General features: G+C 40.3%; 1 protein-coding gene and 1 long non-coding RNA gene across 2 annotated transcripts; one reads left to right on the top strand and one right to left on the bottom strand.

Moving 5' to 3' along the window:
* Window positions 1-10616: 10616 nt before the first annotated feature.
* On the bottom strand, window positions 10617-18332 carry PTGS2 (prostaglandin-endoperoxide synthase 2). The gene is made up of 10 exons (XM_069544148.1): window positions 18080-18332; window positions 16885-17001; window positions 16631-16774; window positions 15804-15947; window positions 14996-15177; window positions 14322-14405; window positions 13964-14210; window positions 13395-13681; window positions 12753-12900; window positions 10617-12603 (listed from the first exon to the last, which is right to left on the bottom strand). Exons 1-10 carry the CDS (start codon window positions 18129-18131, stop codon window positions 12194-12196), a joined length of 1815 nt encoding a protein of 604 aa, XP_069400249.1. The 5' UTR covers window positions 18132-18332; the 3' UTR covers window positions 10617-12193.
* LOC138415730 (uncharacterized) lies at window positions 18187-20721 on the top strand. Its single transcript, XR_011247376.1, has 3 exons — window positions 18187-18485; window positions 18862-19083; window positions 19189-20721. It is a non-coding gene; the product is annotated as an uncharacterized lncRNA (long non-coding RNA).
* Window positions 20722-22512: the final 1791 nt, after the last annotated feature.

Below are 22512 nucleotides of genomic sequence, written 5' to 3' on the forward strand. Positions count from 1 at the left end.
CCCCCAATCCCTCCCAGCATCAGAGTCTTTTCCAATGAGTCAACTCTTCGCATGAGGTGGCCAAAGTACTGGAGTTTCAGCTTCAGCATCATTCCCTCCAACGAAATCCCAGGGTTGATCTCCTTCAGAATGGACTGGTTGGATCTCCTTGCAGTCCAAGGGACTCTCAAGAGTCTTCTCCAACACCACAGTATCAATTCTTCGGCTCTCAGCTTTCTTCACAGTCCAACTCTCACATCCATACATGACCACAGGAAAAACCATAGCCTTGACTAGTCGGACCTTTGTTGGCAAAGTAATGTCTCTGCTTTTGAATATGCTATCTAGGTTGGTCATAACTTTTCTTCCAAGGAGTAAGCGTCCTTTAATTTCATAGTTGCAGTCACCATCTACAGTGATTTGGGAGCCCCCTAAAATAAAGTCTGACACTGTTTCCACTGTTTCCCCATCTATTTCCCATGAAGTGATGGGACCAGATGCCATGATCTTCGTTTTCTGAATGTTGAGCTTTAAGCCAACTTTTTCACTCTCCTCTTTCACTTTCATCAAGAGGCTTTTTAGTTCCTCTTCACTTTCTGCCATAAGGGTGGTGTCATCTGCATATCTGAGGTTATTGATATTTCTCCCGGCAATCTTGATTCTAGCTTGTGCTTCTTCCAGTCCAGCGTTTCTCATGATGTACTCTGCATATAAGTTAAATAAGCAGAGTGACAATATACAGCCTTGACGTACTCCTTGCCCTCTTTGGAACCAGTCTGTTGTTCCATGTCCAGTTCTAACTGTGGCTTCCTGACCTGCATATAGGTTTCTCAAGAGGCAGGTCAGGTGCTCTGGTATTCCCATCTCTTTCAGAATTTTCCACAGTTTATTGTGATCCACACAGTCAAAGGCTTTGGAATAGTCAATAAAGCAGAAATAGATATTTTTCTGGAACTCTCTTGCTTTTTCGATGATCCAGCGGATGTTGGCAATCTGATCTCTGGTTCCTCTGCTTTTTCTAAAGCCAGCTTGAACATCTGGAAGTTCACGGTTCACATATTCCTGAAGCCTGGCTTGGAGAATTTTGAGCATTACTTTACTAGCATGTGAGATGAGTGCAATTGTGCGGTAGTTTGAGCATTCTTTGGCATTGCCTTACTGCCAGGGTCCAGCCTCGGTGGATCCAGGGTGATTCGAAGGGGAGATGGATAGGTGAGGAAAAAAACTTTTTTATTAATATAAGATTAGATTAGGAAGAAATAGTATAGTAGGAAAATTAAGTGGAGAAAAGAGGCTGAATAACTTGGTTTACGTGGAAAGCCAATAAAGTTCCAGACAAGGAACTTGCACCATCTACATTAGGCCACTGGCGTCCATTTGAATATCGGAGAGTGCCCCGCCTTGGGCTCTCTCTTTTATGGATCTTAGAAGCCGGGACAAGAACGTAAACATGGTGAGCCTCCACACCCCAGATGGGAATTTGGCTGAAAAAGGGAGAAAAGAACGACATGGGGAAGCCCAACATTGGTGCAAGACTCCAAAAACTATTTTTCAAAATCAGCTTATATACCCCAAGTTGTGCATAATGGAATATGCAGAGTTATGCAGGGGCAGCAGTCCTGACCCTCACTGAGACAAGGCTTTCTTTTTGCATACCCTCCCGTATACAAAAGGTCTCAGGTGGTTTACATTATCTTCTGGCCAAGAGGCTTGTTAACATTTTTATGGCTCTCTTCCTGGATAATTGTCTATCAACCAGAAAACTCCTTTTCCCTAGAAGTGTTTTTTCTTTACTCTGCATCACCCTCAAAGTACTAAATAAAGTTACATTCCTGTAGAACAAAGGTGCAGTGGGTTATAATAAAGAAAGTACTTAACTCAAAGATCTAATGTTGCTAATACCAGGTCTACTACCTGTTTTTCTATATACCAACTCTCTCTACAAATAAAAGATATGAAAATTTGGCAGCAAGTATTGGCTCAACAAATGAAACCTTTAATCAGTCCTATTCTAATAATTTTGACTCCTCGGAAGCCCCTACATTCCTAGGATGTTTTAAGCTTCCTGTGCCTCCCTTGGTCCAGTCCGGAGGCCTCAAACAATCACATGCGGAGCTGTAGGAGTCCTGCAGGCAGGCTAGAAAGCCATCAGAGGGGTTTTTGGATTGAAACACCCTTTCAAATGCAGAAGACTAAAGCCTTGAGATGACTTTCTCCAGAGTGTGTCAAGAGAGTGGAAAAGTACAATACAATAAGGCAGGCATATTCTTATTTTGGGGGGTACATGCTCAGGAAATACCGGGGGGAAAACCTGAGATCTGACTCAACCTTGCACATCAGATCTCTGCCGCATGACCTTGTCACGGGTGGGATTCCTCACGCTGGCTCCCGGCACCTTTCTTTGGAGTTGGAATGAAAACTGACCTTTTCCAGTCCTGTGGCCACTGCTGAGTTTTCCAAATTTGCTGGCATATTGAGTGCAGCACTTTCACAGCATCATCCTTCATGATTTGAAATAGCTCAACTGGAATTCCATCACCTCCACTAGCTTTGTTCATAGTGATGGTTCCTAAGGCCTCCTTGACTTCACATTCCAGGATGTCTGGCTCTAGGTGAATGATCACACCATCATGATTATCTTGGTCGTGAAGCTCTTTTTTGTATAGTTCTTCTGTGTATTCTTGCCACCTCTTCTTAATATCTTCTGCTTCTGTTAGGTCCATACCATTTCTGTCCTTTATTGAGCCCATCTTTGCATGAAATGTTCCCTTGGTGTCTCTAATTTTCTTGAAGAGATCTCTAGTCTTTCCCATTCTATTGTTTTCCTCTATTTCTTTGCATTGATCGCTGAGAAAGGCTTTTTAATCTCTTCTTGCTATTCTTTGGAACTCTGCATTCAGATGCTTATATCTTTCCTTTTCTCCTTTGCTTTTCACTTCTCTTCTTTTCACAGCTATTTTTAAGGCCTCCCCAGAGAGCCATTTTGCTTTTTTGCATTTCTTTTCCATGGGGATGGTCTTGATCCCTGTCTCCTGTATAATGTCACGAACCTCATTCCATAGTTCATCAGGCACTCTATCTATCAGATCTAGTCCCTTAAATCTATTTCTCACTTCCACTGTATAAGCATAAGGGTTTTGATTTAGGTCATACCTAAATGGTCTAGTGGTTTTCCCTACTTTCTTCAATTTAAGTCTGAATTTGGCAATAAGGAGTTCATGATCTGAGCCACAGTCAGCTCCCGGTCTTGTTTTTGTTGACTGTATTGAACTTCTCCATTTTTGGCTGCAAAGAACATAATCAGTCTGATTTCAGTGTTGACCATCTGGTGATGTCCATGTGTAGAGTCTTCTCTTGTGTTGTTGGAAGAGGGTGTTTGCTATGACCAGTGCATTCTCTTAGCAAAACTCTGTTAGCCTTTGCCCTGCTTCATTCCATACTCCAAGGCCAAATTTGCCTGTTACTCCAGGTGTTTCTTGACTTCCTACTTTTGCATTCCGGTTCCCTATAATAATGAAAAGGACATCTTTTTTGGGTGTTAGTTCTAAAAGGTCTTGTAGGTCTTCATAGAACCATTAAACTTCAGCTTCTTCAGTATTCCGGGTTGGGGCATAGGCTTGGATTACCATGATATTGAATGGTTTGCCTTGGAAATGAACAGAGATCATTCTATCGTTTTTGAGATTGCATCCAAGTACTGCATTTCAGACTCTTTTGTTGACCATGATGGCTACTCCATTTCTTCTGAGGGATTCCTGCCCGCAGTAGTAGATTTAATGGTCATCTGAATTAAATTCACCCATTCTAGTCCATTTTAGTTCGCTGATTCCTAGAATGTCGACATTCACTGTTGCTATCTCTTGTTTGACCACTTCCAATTTGCCTTCATTCATGGACCTGACATTCCAGGTTCCTATGCAATATTACTCTTTACAGCATCAGATTTTACTTCCATCACCAGTCACATCCACAACTGGATATTGTTTTTGCTTTGGCTCCATCCCTTCATTCTTTCTGGAGTTATTTCTCCACTGATCTCCAGTAGCATATTGGGCACCTACTGACCTGGCGAGTTCCTCTTTCAGTATCCTATCATTTTGCCTTTTCATACTGTTCATGGGGCTCTCAAAGCAAGAATACTGAAGTTGTTTGCCATTCCCTTCTGCAGTGGACCACACTGTGTCAGACCTCTCCACCATGCCCTCCGGACTTGGGTGGCCCCACAGGGCATGGCTTGGTTTCATTGAGTTAGACAAGGCTGTGGTCCTAGTGTGATTAGATTGACTAGTTTTCTGTGATTATCGTTTCAGTGTGTCTGCCCTCTGATGCCCTCTTGCAATACCTACTGTCTTACTTGGGTTTCTCTTATCTTGGACATGGGGTATCTCTTCACGGCTGCTCCAGCAAAGCGCAGCCACTGCTCCTTACCTTGGACGAGGGATATCGCCTCACCACCGCCCCTCCTGACCTTGAACGTGGAATAGCTCCTCTAGGCCCTCCGGCACCCGTGCAGCCACCGCTCTTTGGACGTGGGGTTGCTCCTCCCTGCCGCCGCCCCCGGCCTCGGGCGGGGGTAGCTCCTCTAGGCTGCCGACCCTGACCTCAGACACGGGATAACTCCTTTCAGCTGCCGCCCCTGACCTTGGACGTGGGGTAGCTCCTCTCGGCCGCGCTCTATGCGTCGTCGCAGACGCCTGTGCATATATATATGAGTGTGTGTGTATATATATCTATCTCCTCCCTCTTGAGCCTTCCTGCCATCCCCCTCCCCATCTCACTCCTCTTGGTTGTCACAGAGCACCAGGCTGTGTTCCCTGTGTTATATAGCAGCTTCCCACTAGCTATCTATTTCACTCATGGCAATGCACATATGTTAACCCTACTTTCTCAACTCATCCCACCCTCTCCTTTGCCCGCTGTGTCCACAAGTCCCTCCTCTATGTCTGCATCTCCATCCTTCCCCTATAGATTAATCAGTACCATTTTTCAAGGTTCCATGTATATATGGATTAATATACGATATTTGTTTATCTCTTTTGACATCTGTCACTCTGTATAACAGGCTTCAGGTTCATCCACCTCCGTTCAACTTATTAGCAGTTGTTCTTTTTCATGGCTGAGTAATGTCCATTCGTATATATGTACCACAGCTTCTTTATACATTCATCTGTTGATGGACATTTAGGCTGCTTCCATGTACTGGCTATTGTAAATGGTGCTGCAACAAATATTAGGGTACAGGTGTATTTTTGAATTGTGGTTTTCTCAGGGTGTAGTGGGATTGTTAGGTCATCTGGTAGATTTATTCCTTTTTTTTTTTTTAAAGAATCTCCATACTCTTTTCCATAGTGGCTGTATCAACTTACATTTCCACCAACAGTGCAAGAGGGTTCCCTTTTCTCCACATCCTCTCCAGAATTTATTGCTTGTAGATTTTATGATGATGGACATTCTGACTGGTATGAGGTGATACCTCATCATAGCTTTGATTTGCATTTCTCTAATAATGAGAGATGTTGAGCATCTTTTCATGTGTATATTGGCCATCTATATGTCTTCTTTGTAGAAATGTCTGTTCAGGTCTTTTGCCCATTTTTTGATTGGGTTGTTTGTTTTTCTGATATTAAGCTGTATGGGCTGCTTATATATGTTGGAGATTAACCCTTTATCATTGCTTCATTCTCAATTATTTTCTCCCCTTCTAAGGGTTATCTTTTCAGCTTGTCTATAGTTTCCTTTGCTATAAAAAAGCTTTACTTTTAATTAGGTCCCATTTGTTTATTTTTATTTTCATTATTCTAGGAAGTGAGTCAAAGAGAATCTTGCTGCAATATATGTCAAAGAGTGTTCTGCCTCTTTTCTTCCAGTTTTTTAAGTTTCTGGCCTTACATTTGTTTTTAATCCATTTTGAGTTTATTTTTGTATATGGTGTTAGGAAGTATTCTAATTTCATTCTTCTATAGGTAACTATCCAGTTTTCCCACCACCAGTTATTGAAAAGGTTGTATATTCTTGCCTGCTTTCTCCAAGATAATGTGCTCATAGGTGCGTGGGTTTATCTCGGGCTTTCTGTCTTGTTCCATTGGTCTATAGTTCTGTTTTTGTGCCAGACTGTACTGTCTTTAGGGCTTCCCTCATAGCTCAGTCAGTAAAGAATATGTCTGCAATGCAGGAGACCAGGGTTCAATGCCTGGGTTGGGAAGATCCCCTGGAGAAGGAAATGGGAACCCATTCCAGTATTCTTGCCTGGAGAATCCCACGGATAGAGGAGCCTGGCGGGCTACAGTCCATGGGGTCACATAGAGTCTCACACTACTGGAGTGACTTAGCATGCATGCACGCATAGTTTTCTGCATATAGGTCTTTTGTCTCTTTAGGTAGATTTATTACTATGTACTTTATTCTTTTTGTTACAATGTTGAATGGAATTGTTTCCTTAATTTCTCTTTCTGAATTTTCATTGGTTGTGTATGGGAATGCAAGGGATTTCTGCATATTAATTTTGCATCCTGCAACTTTACTAATTCATTGATTAGTTCAAGTAATTTTCTGGTGGCATCTTAAGGGTTTTTTATGAAGAGTATCATGTCATCTACAAACAGTGAGAGTTTGTACTCTACTTCTTTTCCAATCTGGATTCTTTTTATTTCTTTTTCTTCTCTGACTGTCATGGCTAGGACTTCCAAAACTATATTGAATAATAGTGGTGAGAGTGGGCACCCTTGTCTTGTTCCTAACCTTAGAGTAACTGCTTTCAGTTTTTCACCATTGAGAAGAATGTTTGCTGTGGGTTTGTCATATATGGGCTTTAATATGTTGCGGTAGGTTACTTATATGTCCATTTTCTCGAGAGTTTTTTTTTTTTTTATCATAAATGGGTGTTGAATTTTGTCAAAAGCTTTCTCTGCATGTATGGAGATGATCATATGGTTTTTATCTTTCAGTTAGTTAATTTGGTGTATCACATTTATTGATTTGCATATATTGAAAAATTCTTGCATCCCTGGGATAAACTCCGCTTGATCCTAGTGTATGATTCTTTTAATGTGTTGTTGGATTCTGCTTGCTAGAATTTTGCTGAGGATTTTTGCATCTGTGTTCAAGAGTGATATTGGTCTGTAGTTTTTTTGTTTGTGTAGTATCTTTGTCTTATTTTGGTATCAGGATGATGGTGGCCTTGTAAAATGAGTTTGGGATCTTTCCACCCTCTGCAATTTTTTGGAAGAGTGGCCACAGACAGTCTTAAGTCTTCTATGTACACATATATTCATTTTTCTTAGGTAAGTAGCTGGAAGTAGAATAGCTGGACATAGGGTATGTTTAAACTGCCAGAGTGGCTTCCAAAATGGCTATAATCTTTGACACTATCATCAGTAATTTATGAGAGTTTCATTTATCCCAGAACAAAGCTTTCATGCTACCCCTTTATAGTTATAGCTACGCATCCCACCATTCCTAATCTGGTAACAACTAATCAATTCTCCATCCTTAAACTTTTGTTAGTCAAAAAATGTTATATAATAGACTCTTACCATAGGTAACTGTTAAAGATTGGTTTTTTTACACTCAGCGTAATTCCCTTGTGTTCCACCAAAATTATTATGTGTATCAATAGTTTCATTTGTTTGTTTTGTGTAGTACTCCATGGTATAGATATACCAGTTTGCCACATTTTATTTAACCATTAACCTATTAAAGGACACTTGGATAATTTCCAGCTTTTAGCTATTTTTGTGTTGAACAGATTTTTGCACTAATATAGGTTTTATTTTTCTAGTGTAAATACCCAAGAGATCATTGGCTAGATTATATGATATGGTAGGAAAAATAATGGCCCTCCAAAGATGTCCAGGCCCAATCCTTAGAATCTGTGAATATGTTGCATTATGTGACAAAAGGGACTTTGTATATGCAAATATATTAAGGATTTTGAGGAGGGAAGAATTTCCTTGATTATCTTCATGGGCTCAAAGCAATCAAAAGGGCCTTAATGAGAAAGGCAAAAAGGTCAGAGTCACAGATATTTGAAGATGCTACCCTGCTGGCTTTGAAGATAGAGAGACATGAGCCAAGGAATTGCAAGTGGCTTCTAGAAGCTGGGAAAAGGTAAGGAACAGATTCTTCCCTAGAGCTTCCAGAAGAAACACAGTGCTGCTCACTGTTTGATTTTAACTCACAAGACCTATTCTTACTTCTGGCCTCCAAAACCGTAGGCAATGAATTTGTGTTGTTTTCAGCTAGTAAGTTTGTGGTAATTTGTTAACAGCTTAAATATAAAGATGATACATATTGTAGATGATTTTTTGTTTTAGAAGGGACTCCCAAACTATTTTCCAAAGTGGAAAAGTGGAATGAGGGTGGAAAATCGTAGCAGACATGACTGATATAGGCAGGGGTAGATCACTAAGTACATAGGATAAGTTTAGATTTATCCATTGTGGAATAGGAAATCATCAGATTTCCTTGGAAGAAAAGCTATGACCAACCTAGACAGAATATTATAAAGCAGAGACATTACTTTGCCAACAAAGGTCCATCTGATCAAAGCTATGGGTTTTCCAGTGGTCATGTGTGGATGTGAGAGTTGGACTATAAAGCAAGCTGAGTGCTGAAGAACTGATGTTTTGAACTGTGGAGTTAGAGAAGACTCTTGAGAGTAGCTTGGGCAGCAAGGAGATCCAACCAATCAATCCTAAAGGAAATCAGTCCTGAATATTCATTGGAAGGACTAATGCTGAAGGTGAAACTCCAATACTTTGGTCACCTGATGTGAAGAACTGACTCCTTGGCAAAGACCCTGATGCTGGGAAAGATTGAAGGTGGAAAGAGAAGGGGACGACAGAGGATGAGATGGTTGGATGGCATCGCCGACTTGATAGACATGAGTTTGAGTAAACTCTGGGTGTTGGTGATGCACAGGGAAGCCTGGCATGCTGCAGTCCATGGGGTCACAGAGTCGGAACGACTGAGTGACTGAACTGAACTGAACTGAGATTTCAAACAAGCGTAGGGGCATGCTATGATTTATGTCTGAAAATAATCACTCTCATTGCTATGACAGTGATTTAGAATGAGGCAAGAATAGAGAACACTAATTAAGAGATTATTACATCGATTAGGTTGATTGCAATGGAGTTGGATGGAAAGTGACAGATTTAAGATTTGTATGTGGGAATATAGACAACAGATTTGCTGCTGGACTGGCTATGAGTGTGAAGGAAAGAGATGCTTTTGCTTGAAAACTAGGTAATAGTGGTGTCTTTAATATTGAATGATTATTATTTGGAGTATGTGTTGCTGAAAGGGCAGAGATATAAAATAAGCTACTAAAATATGAATTTGAGTTGTTAATTGACAGAGATTGGTTCTAGAAACAAATCTGAGAGTGATTAATTAGTGGTTCAGTTTATAAACTTGGATGGGATTAACCTGGAAGAGTACAGATAAAGAAGAGAAAGAGGAATCAGGACACTTTAATTTATAGTGATGATGAGGGTTTTCCAGGTGGATCAGAGGTAATGAATCCACCAGCCAATGCAGGAGATGCAGGTTCAACCCCTGGTCAGGAAGATCCCTTGGAGGAGGAAATGGCAACCCACTGTTGCCTGGGAAATCCCATGGACAGAGGAGCCTGGAGGGCTACAGTTCATGGGGTTGCAAAGAATCAGACACAACTGAGTGACTGAGCACACACACACACCACATACAATGTATGAAGAGCTTTAAAAATAAACAACCCAGTAGCAACTCTTTATGGAAGGGGGGAAAGATGAGGAGAGTATAAACCATGAAGCCAATAAAAAAAATCTTATGGTAAAGCCGCTATAGACATTTGTGTTGAATGCTACTGAGAAGTCAAATAATTCGTTTATGGCTGAAATTAAGTTGTGTCAGTTACGTACAGTAGAGAGTAGACCAAGAAATGAGGGAATGAGTCTCAAGATGGACAATGATGTCTCAAGATGGAATCTGAGTTAGATGCATAAGGAAGGAAATGAGGAGATAGGAGGTGATAAGGTTTGGTGAATCAATAGGTTCAGTGAATTTGAAGCTAGATGTTAGAGCATGAGTACTAAAATACGTGAGCTGCAAGTGTTGGTAGTAAAAGATGATTGAAATGAAGATTTTGGAAATGGTACAGTATTAATGATGAGATCAAAGTCTGTATGATCATAGGAAATATGGAAGAAGGGAACACTAGAATAGAAGACAAGAGACCCCAGGCAGGATGTGAAACATGCAGTCCATGTGGATATTGAAATTACCAAGATGTCCAGAGTAGCTAATGACAGAGCCAATGAACCTGGTATCAGCGATTCACCCAAGAGAACTTAGTCTCCTTCTTTCAACTTTCTTTTAGATTCTGTGCCTCCTTAGCAGCTTTGCCTTATTCTTTGCCTTTTGTGTACTTTTTTTCCTACTTCTAAGATTAGGCAATGAAAATAAGTTTGTTGCTATCTCTCTTCTATAGGACAAAGCACCCATTTTCAAATACAGTGTTTCCATGTATGAGAGATTATAACAGTGACCTTAAGACCTCTATATGATGGAGGGCAGAACCATTTCACTAAGGGCCAGTCCAGTTTGGGAGAGATGGAAGAATGATGCTTTACAGAAATCATCTCATGACAAAGATATACAGAAACAGTCAAAATTTATTTATTTTAGAAGAGGTTTTCAATTTTTAAATAATACAAAAATAAACAGCTATTTGTTTCAACACTTACAGTTTACATAAATTAATTTAATCATACATAGTCTGAGGCACCAAAACACACATATTCCAAATTCCCAGATTCAGTCATTCAGATATTAACAAATCAGTTTTTTAAAAAATCAGTGAAGGTAACAGTTTTTTAATACAAGCTCTTCTACTATTGACTCTTTCTTAACCATAAATCATTTAAACATAAAATCTTGAAAATTCCCCTGAGTTATTTCTCTTTAATGAAATTTCATTTTTCTCCCTCTGCCTAACAGGCACACTTTTTCAATTATTTACATAAATACTGATTTTCAGTGCATGATTTAAAAATATTAAGACCCACAGTGCTTTGTAAAGAATGTTTCTCCAGAAAGTTAGGGGTGAATGAATTAATGAAACATCCACAAGTCCTTCAAAAATGTGTACACTATCAGTGTTATAGCACATCCAGGGTAATGAGACAACGTTCTCTGTGGGCTGGTGAATAGGTAAACCTTAAAGATGAATTCCAACTTTACAGCTCAATATACCAGAGTTGGATTCCTAACATGTTTTCACAAATCTTAATCCAAACACTTATGTTATAGTAATAATCCGGAGAGGTAATCCTAAAAGATACATTGATTCTGACATAATGCCAAAAAAGAACACCATGCAGCCTTAAACCCAGTTTATAACAGTCATCCTAAGAAGATATAATAGCTCTCAATAAATTAAATTAATATACAGTACCAGAAAATGTCAACTGACAATGAGATGTGGAAAAGAAGCATTGTCTCCCTGGGAACTATTCAGCAATTATTTGCTTTTAAATGAGGAAAGACATTAATTAGAATAGGAATACTTTCTTGGTGTCAAGAACCCCCCTGTGGCTTTAATTATTGGGCTTTTTATTAGATTATAGTTTATTTGTAAAGTTCTCTGCCTTTCACTTAAAACGAATGTATACCTTTTTGTAAAGGCCTTTTGTAGTAGTTCTGAGCTGAGGATTTCCTGAAAACTTGCATAAGTTCAGGTAAGAAAGTACAGGCAGAGTCCAAAAAACACACACTCAGACCTTAAAACCAGGAAAACAAAATAGACGAAGTAAACTGATCTGCAAAAGGCTAAAAGACCATAGAAGGACCAGTGAGTAGACAGCTGTTTCTCAGGCATCATAGGAGACACCCTGGAAATATTGACAGTGTCGAAATGTGCAGCATTTTGTCATCTTGCAACAGCACTTACATGTTCAAATTTAGCTTTTGTTCTTATTATAAGTTGAAATTCAAGTAAAAAGATGTCATACTCATTTCCCATTGGATTGTACAGAAGAATGAAAACTGCTTTCCCCTTTAACTTGAAGAAACTTCGACATCTTTAAAATCAACATGGAAATCTTCACAAGTATGACCCCCTTTTTCTCCTTAACAGAAGATGTTAAGTAGCACAAGGAGTTTCATATAAATATTAAATAATTAAGTTAAAAGAAACAGTTCATATAAATAAATAAATATGACCACTAGGCTTCTACAGTTCGGTTGAACGCTCCTTTAGTAGGACTGTGGGGTTGATATCGTCTAGTCCCGAGTGGGAAGAGCTTGCATTAATGGTGACTGTTTTGGTGAGGTGTGCATCTTGAACACTGAATGAGGTAAAGGGACAGCCTTTCACGTTACTGCAGATGAGAGACTGAATTGAGGCAGTGTTGATGATTTTAAAACCTACTTCTCCACCAAAAGTGCTAGGCTTCCAGTACTCAGGAGAACATATAGGATTACCCATAAGTCCTTTCAGGGAGAATGGTGCTCCGGCTTCTACCATGGTCTCCCCAAAGATGGCGTCGGGACGGGGCTTCTCTACCAGAAGGGCGGGATACAGCTCCATGGCATCTATGTCTCCGTAGAGCGCTTCTAACTCTGCAGCCATTTCCTTCTCTCCTGTGAGGGTGACAAGGACAAAGACACAACCAACGTCAAACTTTTGACAAAATGAAGAGTGTTACCCCTTCGCTCAATTTGCTTTCAACTTCTCTGTTGTTTCCATTTGCCCCTCGGCTCTTTGAAGAAGTTTAGAAACTGCTTCTCACCTGTAAGTTCCTCAAAAGATTCATAGGGCTTCAGCAGAAAACGTTTGCGATACTCATTAAAAGACTGGTATTTCATCTCTCTGCTCTGGTCAAGTGAAGCCTTTGATACTTTCTCTACTGCGGCTGGAAGATTTCTACCGCCAGCGACCTGTGGAATATGAATTAAATTGTAGAACATGTCAACTGAGTTTTAGGCATATGTAAGACTTTTTTTTTTTTCTTTTTTTGGCCATGCTAAGTGGCCTGTGGGATTTTAGTTCCCTGACCAGGGACTGAACCCAGCCCCTCAGCAGTGAGAGCAAGAAATTCTAACCACTGCACCACCAGGGAATTCCCAAGATTTCTATTTTAAAAACATCCCTTGAGTGCCAAATAGGTAAACTGAAGCTACCAGTGGAGACCTAAACTATAAGTCTGGAATATTTATAGATTATTTCTATGATCTAGATTATAATGGTAAAATTATATTATAATCAAGATCATATAATAATAAATATATATATTACATATCCTTCTTATTTCAAGGAAAGATTACTAGCAATAATTAATCTTTCAGTAAGTTTAAGAAAAGTCTTTTCTGCAGCAGACATTCTAGTTACCAGCTAGTCCTTAATTATTTTATTTTTCACTAATAATGCTTACCCTGCCAGCAATTTGCCTGGTAAATGATTCAACAAACTGAGTGACACCATGTTCCAGTAAGACAGAGTTGTTATAGATAAACTGCTGATAGTTGTACTCCTGGCCATCAATCTGAAAGACGTCAGGCAGAAGGGGATGCCAGTGGTAGAGCGTGTTAAACTCAGCAGCAATACGGTTTTGGTACTGGAACTGTTGGTTGAAAAGCAGCTCTGGGTCAAACTTCAGTTTGAAGTGATAGCCACTCAAGTGCTGTACGTAGTCTTCAATCACAATCTTAATAGTTTCTCCTACAGGCACAAAATAAAAAATTGAAAACATGAATTCTTTCTGCTCACAAATGTTCAAGCAACTGAAATGCAACTGGTCATTTGGCATTCCTATCTAGATTTTCTTTTCCACCATTGAGGTAGGTGTCTGACCAATCCAGCTGAAGGACTGAATGAATATGGAGCAGGTGATTGTACATGCATGACACTCCAAGTATTATATTCCTCCCAAGCAAAGGAAACAAGTTAGTTTTCTTTGAGGAAGAGGGTTTTCTTTTTAAGTGATTTGCTCTTCTTGCTTACCTATCAGGATTAGCCTGCTTGTCTGGAACAACTGCTCATCGCCCCATTCTGGATGCTCTTGTTTAAGCACATCACACACTCTGTTGTGTTCCCGCAGCCAAATGGTGGCATACATCATCAGACCAGGCACCAGACCAAAGACCTCCTGGCCCACAGCAAACTTCAAGTGTTCAGGAATATGAGGCGGGTAGATCATTTCAACCTGAGTATCTTTGACAGTGGGAGGATACATCTCTCCATTAATCATCTAAAAAAGTATCAGTAAGAAGAGGTAAGAAACAAATTTTCATCATTAGAGATTTAGAACATAGGTGGGTGGTGAGTGGTAATGAATTCTTAATATTTAAATGGAACAAACCTGATATTTCATTTTTCCATCCTTGAAAAGGCGCAGCTTATGCTGTCTCTCTAAAGATTCACCATAAACATGACTTAAGTCCACCTAGAAGATTATGGAAAATTTTTGATTTGCTACTGAAGTTGTTCTTATGTAAAATGCCTAGGATGTATTTATTACTAAATAATGTGATGATGTAGTTTGCTTTAAAATTTTTCAGTAACATTTTTTTTCATAGCCACAAAATTAATAAATTCACTTGTTTATCCACTAAAAATAACCCCATAGCTTATAAATCTAAATTAGTATCTCATATGGAGCCTGTATCAGAATTTTTCATTCTAATTATATGATATTTCTTATAAAAAGCAGCAGAAAATGTTTTTATATAAAATACTTATTAATTGAAGCTATGTCACTGAAACCCAAGAGATAATAATGCTGCAAAAATCTCACCTTATAATATTTAAGGCAGCGTAATCAAGGTAACAAATTTTTTTGAAGACAACTTTTTTACAGATCCAATATTTTAAACTAAAAATATGAGTCAAACTACAAATAATAATCTGTATATATGTATGTAAGTATGTGTTATGTATTTTTTCACTCAACCAGTGAGATAACATGGAAACTCCATTAAGGTTTTTACACACAGAACTTGATTTGCTACAAATTCTCATTTAACTCCGTCTCACCCCATGGTTCTTTCCCTTGGTGAAAGCTGGTCCTCGTTCAATATCTGTCTTGAAAAATTGATGGGTGAAGTGCTGGGCAAAGAATGCAAACATCAGATTTGTGCCCTGGGGATCAGGAATGAACTTTCTTCTTAGAAGTACTTTTTTCACAACTTCTTTCGAATCAGGAAGCTCTTTCCTCCCTATAAAAAATGAGAAAGCCAAAATAAGAACCCATTTATATATTTAAGGAAGCAGAGAGTAAACTGTCAATTTACCAGGATCTTCTTCACTTACAGGAAAAATACAACTTTGAACAAGATCATAATATTAATGGAAGTTCTAAGATATAGGGGAACAACCTCTTACTGAATAATCTACTTTAACTAGTATTAATTCAGTTTTAATGAAAGAATTTGAGAACATATGACATTATACCAAAATGTCTGGGCTTCCCTAGTGGCTCAGATGATAAAGAATCTGCCTGCAATGCAGAAGACCCAGATTCGATACCTAGGTTAGGAAGATACCCTGGAGAAAAGAATGGCAACCCACTCCAGTCCTCTTGCTTGGAGAATTCCATGGACATAGAAGCCTGGCTAGCCACAGTCCATGGGGTTGCAAAGAGTTGGACACAATTGAGTGACTAACATTTTCACTTTTCCATACCAAAACACCTATTTGCTTCCATGGTTCAAAAAATATCCAGAGATATCCATAAGAAGGGAAAAAATAGTTTTATTAACAAATAATTATAGTTTGGGGTCAAATTTTCTAGGTATCAATCCAATCCCAGTTACAGTTAATATAACTGTCTCCTCTCACTCACCTTTCACACCCATGGGTGTTGGGCAGTCATCAGGCACAGGAGGAAGAGCTCTGGTATAATAGGACAGGTTAGAAAAGGCTTCCCAGCTTTTATAGCTGTAGTGCACATTATAAGTTGGCGGACTCTCAATCAAATGTGATCTCGCTGAAATTTTAGAGGGAAAAAAATGTTATTTGTTCCCATCCACAGGGCAAATCAATGCTCATTTTTATTGTATAACGTACAAAGTGGCACTAGAATAAATTTAATTTAATTAATACAAAGATACTCTATTTTAAAGTAGTCATACTTTAAAGCCTGCTACTGGTGCTCAAAAAAGAGGAAAGAATGATGCATTAAAAGGCATCTTTGATAAAGCATATATTCTTTACAGAATATGTTTTGGTCTAGCCATTTTGATTTTTTTCAAATAACCATCCACTTATTGTTCAAGAGGCCCATGAGCAAAATGTCTGGGCTTGACACCCACATTAGAAATAAAGGTTACTTTCTTGCCGACCCCAATCCAAATTGTTCATTTATTTTAATGGGTGCAGTTCTGTGCCCCATGGCCATTCAGTAAACTACGGGACCACGCGTCCTTCACAAACTGTCAAGAACAGTGAAGGTCAGCAGAGGCAGGCAGTATTTTAAGCAGAATTCTGCCTGTGAGACAGAACTTTAGAAGCTTCAGGGGATTCGGATGTCAATATTTTTGGCCATTAAGATAGTAGGCAAACTAAATGGTATATTTAATCATGTTTTGAATTAAGTTTTAAAATCTAAAATTTATAAAGTACATTTTTCTTTGAGGCAGCTGAGAACCCTAGAAAGTGATTTGTACTTACACGTCAACACATATCTCATAATCATATTTCGCAGGAAGGAGATCTTATTGACAATGTTCCAGACTCCCTTGAAGTGGGTAAGTATGTAGTGCACTGTGTCGGGAGTGGGTTTCAGGAGTAATTTTATTCTTGTCAGAAATTCAGCTGCAATGAGAGGAAAAAGAAATTAACGGGACACATTATAAGACACAATTCTGTAAAATGATAACTGTATATACCCCATTCCAAATGAGGGCACTCAACAACAAACTTACGTGTGGTACAGTTTTCACCATAGAATCCTGTTCGGGTACAGTCACATTTGTACTGGTCAAATCCTACACTCATACATACACCTCGATTCTGGCATGGATGGGAACAGCAAGGATTTGCTACAAAAACAGTACAGACAGTGAATAAATAATTTTTCAGTGTCAATCTTGACTTAAGCATTTAATTGCTTTACTTACTATGAGTCAACTTCACAATAAAAATTTCAAGAAGTATACAGGTAGTCATTCGAAAACTTTTTTTTGACTTGCCTTACAGAATGGTTATAATATAGAAATACCAACTTCCTTTTCTAAATAAAGGTAACAGAATATTCCACCAGGGAAATCATGTTGCTAAATTTTTCTTAGAAACTTTAGATGCTCAAATTGGCCTTTAGAAGAGGCTCAAAGTAGGACTTTCAAAACTAGAGGGAATAGACCAAGTATTTTAATCAAACTTTTTTTTTTTCCCCCTTCTTCTTTCTTCTGTCAAAAAGCTGGAGAAAGATCTGGAGGAAGAACATTCTAAGTTGAGAGGAAAACAAGTGCAAAGGCCCTGAGGCATGCCTGACAGAAGAGGAAGAGGTGGACGCTAAGTTCAGAAAAGGTGAAGGCAGATCCTGTGGGGTTTATGGGAATTTGGGTTTTATTTCACATGTCAGGGGAGATCATTGAATGATTTACAGTATTAAGGTGGCATGACTTAATTTACATTAAAAAAACCAACAACGACAAAAACAAACTATAGAGAAATTTGCAAAGTAAAAACAGCTTGCTTTTAAGCTATTCTGTTTATCTTAAAAAACAATCTGGTCTTCCCTGGGACGGGAAAGCACTAACTCGGGAAGTTATATAATATAATTATTTTCATTCAATAGCAGTTAGGTGCTATACAAAATCATCTCACATATATTGATCAGATCTTCTTGTCTTATAATGACAACCTGCAAATTAGTATCCCCGGTCCTATTTAGTAGATGAGAAAAGATGGGTGCAATAACTGGCCCATGAAGAACAGAGCTGAGGGCAAAGCGGGGCTAGCCGTCCAGTTTATTTGGACTCGAGTGGTCCGGACTCGGCCTCTGAATTCTGGGAGTATTTAGAATACCTGGAGTTCCCGGGAGAAGTCTGAGCAGAAACTCAGCCCGGGTGGACGGAGCCGCGGAATCCCGGGCACGGGCGCCAGGAACTCACTCACCTGCACCGCAGAGCGCCACGGCGGCGCAGAGCAGCAGGGCCCGGGCGAGCATCTCGGCTGCGGGCGGGGCGCGGGGCCGGCGGAGGCGTCGAGGTGCGCGGATCGGAGCTGCGGGGCCGGAGGAGGCGCTGTGCGGCGTTCCGGGGCGTCCTCTGACGCTGCGAGTCCTTTGACAACTGGAAGCTAACGGAGAGGACCTTCCTTTTATGCGTGAAATAGCCCACGTGACGGCATGACTGTTTCTTTCCGCCTTTCCTTCCCCCCTTCCAAAACTTTTCCCCCTCTTTCTACTTAAGCAATTGCGTAAGACCCGGGTGGGGGTAGGGTTTCTTTCTTTCTTTCTTTCTTTTTAGCTGCGCAAACTAGAAAATCGGAAACTTGGGGAGTCGCGCTTGGCTTCCCTAAGGTGGGTGCAAAGGGGATCGCCCCCTCCCAGTTCCGACTTTCCAGCGCCCCTCGGCCGGTTTCTCCACCGCTGGCGCCGTGCTTCGCGCCAGACGCCTTTCCTTTTGTCGAGGTTGGGACCAAGGCTTCCGAGAGGGGGTCCGGGGTGGATTTTCTGGGTGAGGGCGGGGGTGGGGAGGGCGGCCTCCCGGCTTCCTCTCCCGGAATCGATCAGGGGGCTGGGACGTTCCGGAGCTCAGGGAATCCCCTCGCGCGCCCCCGCCCCCCAGCCCCCACGTCTGGTCCCTCGGCTTTTGGGGGCCGAGGAAGTCACAGTCTGGAGAGACTGGGGAGAACCGGGCCAAGAAAGGCTGACATGTTTTACTCATGTATTTCAGATGTGTCCTGACTTCAGTGACTGCGCTTAACCTCGTGTAGATGTACCCACATACAAAACTTTAAATTTTTTTATTTTTTTACTTGACCGAATGAACTGTAATAGCTGGAGTCAGTGTATACGTACCTGTAGGTTCTTTTTCTAGCTAAGTTGTTTTCAACATAAAAAATACTGTTCTTCATGCCACCTCCCCGACGTTGCTTCTTGGAGAGAGGAAATAAAGGTAAATTCCTCCCCTCAAAACTGACCCTGAGCACTTACCCTGTAAATAGTCCATCTGAGATTGAGGGGTCACTGCTATAACCTTTCCTCTCCTCCCATGAACAAGGGAAGCGGAGGTGACCGGGATGTTTAAGGATGCTCACCGTCCAAAAGATCTGCTTTAAGGCATTTCTTTCTCTGCTGCAGTGATTTTCACTGTTTTGGTCACCAGCTCCTCACAGAAGATATCAACTGAAGGAAGATTTTTAAAGCTTACTTTGTGTGTGTGTGTTTTCTGCCTACCTCTCTAGGATGATGAGTTGTGACAAAGGAGTAAAGTACAACATTGCATTTACTTCTCAGTTGTCTGGGTTTATTAGGGCCAGTTTTCTAGGCTCATTTTGGAAGGTAATTTGATGAGGAATTCGGATGGAATGGATGTGAAGGAAGGGTGATTTTGACAATTTTCAATTTCATCATCTTTTGTTTTCGTTTGATTCTGTCTTGTGGTCTGGAGGGGTGTGTGAAGGTGAAATGCCACCCCCTCTCCGCCACCCCCCTCCCCTGCCCCCCAAAAAAGAGAAAAGAAAAAAGTAGCTGCATTGTAGAGCCCTTTAAAAAAAGACAATCAACTTTTTTTTTCAACATTTTGCTTAATGTGATTCTACGTGAGACAAATGACTAAAATTCCATCTCACCCAGGAAGCCTTTCTCCTCTAGTCATATTTAATCATTCCATTTGTGACACTCCCATTTATTGTACTGAGTCTTACATGAAATTTCAGCTAAGAGCATAGATGTAAACAATCTTTTAATAATTCCAGTTTTCTGTTTCATTTTAAGTGGTAGCATGTGTCTACTCAAATTTTAAGTGGATATTTAGGACTGCCAATTTGAGTTTGGTTAGATGCCAAGGAAGAATTCATACTCTGACTCTGTTGGCTTTATATTGTAATCCTGAATTCATTTTGAAGTCATCATCATCATTGTCCTCATCTGATCTTAATTGTATACCTGCTGCGTATAAAAGTGTGTTCTATTGTTTGCAAGGAGACTAAATTCAAAGTGTGAACAAAACAGGGTGCTGAGAATAATCACATTTAGATTACTTGGAACTTAAAGAAATTGAACTCCATTTCATAGTGGAAATTCAATTAAAAAATACCTATTCGGTTAAACTACTTGGTTTAATCTGTAACTTATATAGCACAATAGAGTAGAGAGAGTTGCATATACCTATGCTGTCAGAAAATAGGATGGGTGTAGTTTAGAAAGGAAGTCCGGTTATGGACTTGAGGAAAAACTGTTATGACTTATTAACTTTGGTAAGTCTGGGACAGTAAAATAGAATGGGTAGTGCATTTGGGGATGCTGGTCATGGGGAAATATTTAATGTCCCAAACCAACTCAAAATGGCTAAATCCTGTCCTGTGTGGAAAAGTACTATGATTATTATGCCATGATATGTCACAACATAAAAAATAAGATTATAATCTTGTGAGACTTATGTTTCTCACCTGTGTCTGTGTTTAGTGTTTCTGTGTTCATTTTAGACAAATACATGTATCTGTTATATAAAATGCATTAGTCTCTGAAATTTGTTGGAGAATTCTCTGTTAACTGAAAATAAGAAAGCATATTAAAAAAATCTTCCAGAGCATTCTGCTGCGTTTTACTGCCCCCTTCTGCTGCTTCAATTTTTATCAACTTCTTTTTCTCTCTTGATTGTTGTAAAGATCACTAGGTAGATTTTGTGTCCGATGTTACAACATTCTTAAAAGTCTGCATAAGTAGTTTTCATTTGAGATTTAACCTTCATGAATATACTAAAAAAGGAATGAAATATGTGTTAGTTGAAGTAACAAGCCATTCATATGAGCTAAAAGAAAATGAACAGTAAAGACTATTAATACCCAAAATTCCAAAGGCACTGACATTTTCAAAGGAGATATTTCTTACTGCTTTGAGCAGGGTTCTACCATTCAGGGGCTACCCAGGGGGCGCTAGTGGTAAAGAACCCGCCTGCCAATGCAGGAGACATAAGAGATGTGGGTTCGATCCCTGGGTTGGGAAGATCCCCTGGAGGAGGGCACAGTAACCCATTCCAGTCTTCTTGCCTGGAGAATCCCATGGACAGAGGAGCCTGGCAGACTGCAGTCCATAGGATTGCAAAGAGTAGGATACAACTGAAGCGACTTTGCACACACACACGCACTATTCAGACATGAAAGGCTGGTCATATCTACTATCTTAGACACGGAACTTTTTTCTGTCTCCCTGTCTTCACCTTTATTCTATTCTGATTCACTCAAAGATAGTGGAGATTGCCCTTGTCTTTTTTATTCATGACAGGCTGACTAGAAAGAGAGCTTTACTATCTTGCATCTTGCCTGAAGAGAAATTTTTAACAAGGTTTTGCCACAGTGTACATCTGTTTCTTAAAGGGCAGAAACAGATGTACCCATAAAAATACCCATGAAGTGAAGTCTCTCAGTCGTGTCCGACTCTTTGCGACCCCATAGACTGCAGCCTGCCAGGCTCCTCTGTCCATGGGATTTTCCAGGCAATAGTACTGGAGTGGATTGCCATTTCCTTCTCCAGGGAATCTTCCCAACCCAGGGCTCGAACCCGGATCTCCCACATTGTAGACAGAGGCTTTACCGTCTGAGCCACCAGGGAAGTCCAAAAATACCCATAGAAGACCTCTACTTTAGTCTTTTAGTGCATGCATGCATGCTAAGTTGCTTCAGTCATGTCCGACTCTTTACAACCCTATGGATTGTAGCCCCCCAGGCTCCTCTGCCAATGGGATTCTCCAGTCAAGAAGACTGGAGTGGGTTGCCATGCTCTCCTCCAGAAGATCTCCCCAACCCAGGGGTCAAACCCACATCTCTTATGTCTCCTGCATTGGAAGGTGGGTTGTTTACCACTACTGCCGCCTGGGAAGCCCAGGCTTTTAGTAAATCATGGTTATTTACCTATTCCTGACTACACAAGATAGGAGTTTCAGCTAGAAAAACAAGAGCGTGTGGACAAAGAATGTCACCTCTCATTTCAGTAAACAAAGGATGTAAAACCCTCAGCCACTGACTGCCCCCTGCCCCCACCCCAGCCTGATGGTCAGGACAGTGGCTCCTGAGGGGAGGTAAACAGGCTGCCACTGCAGTGACTGTGCGCCCTGAGGGGACTCAGGGTGCATAAAAATGGGATAGTGGCCCTATCAAAGAAAGCATTTCGATAATCCCAGGGTCTTGCATCTTCCCATGTGCAGACAGCACTAATTTCGCTAGCTTCAGATGTCTGGTTTCTTTTGATTAGCAGGAATCTTTTGATCTTCCATTTCCTGGGTTTTGGGGGTTTTGCTTTGCAAAAACACTTGTATATCCTAACTCCTTCTTTACCTCTTCAGAAAAGTCTTTCAAAGTTACTGAGAGATGGTATTCCTGGGCTT

This window comes from Ovis canadensis, chromosome 12 (assembly GCF_042477335.2).
Source record: "Ovis canadensis isolate MfBH-ARS-UI-01 breed Bighorn chromosome 12, ARS-UI_OviCan_v2, whole genome shotgun sequence".
NCBI classification, from domain to species: Eukaryota; Metazoa; Chordata; class Mammalia; order Artiodactyla; family Bovidae; genus Ovis; species Ovis canadensis.

Excerpts from the sequence above, each read along its gene's own strand:
- PTGS2 (XM_069544148.1), bottom strand. The coding sequence starts at position 18,131 with ATGCTCGCCCGGGCCCTGCTGCTCTGCGCCGCCGTGGCGCTCTGCGGT. Across the intron at positions 16,775-16,884 it reads TGGTGAAAACTGTACCACAC|CTGAATTTCTGACAAGAATA; the intron begins GTAAGTTTGTTG and ends CTCTCATTGCAG. Across the intron at positions 15,178-15,803 it reads AACACCCATGGGTGTGAAAG|GGAGGAAAGAGCTTCCTGAT; the intron begins GTGAGTGAGAGG and ends CATTTTTTATAG.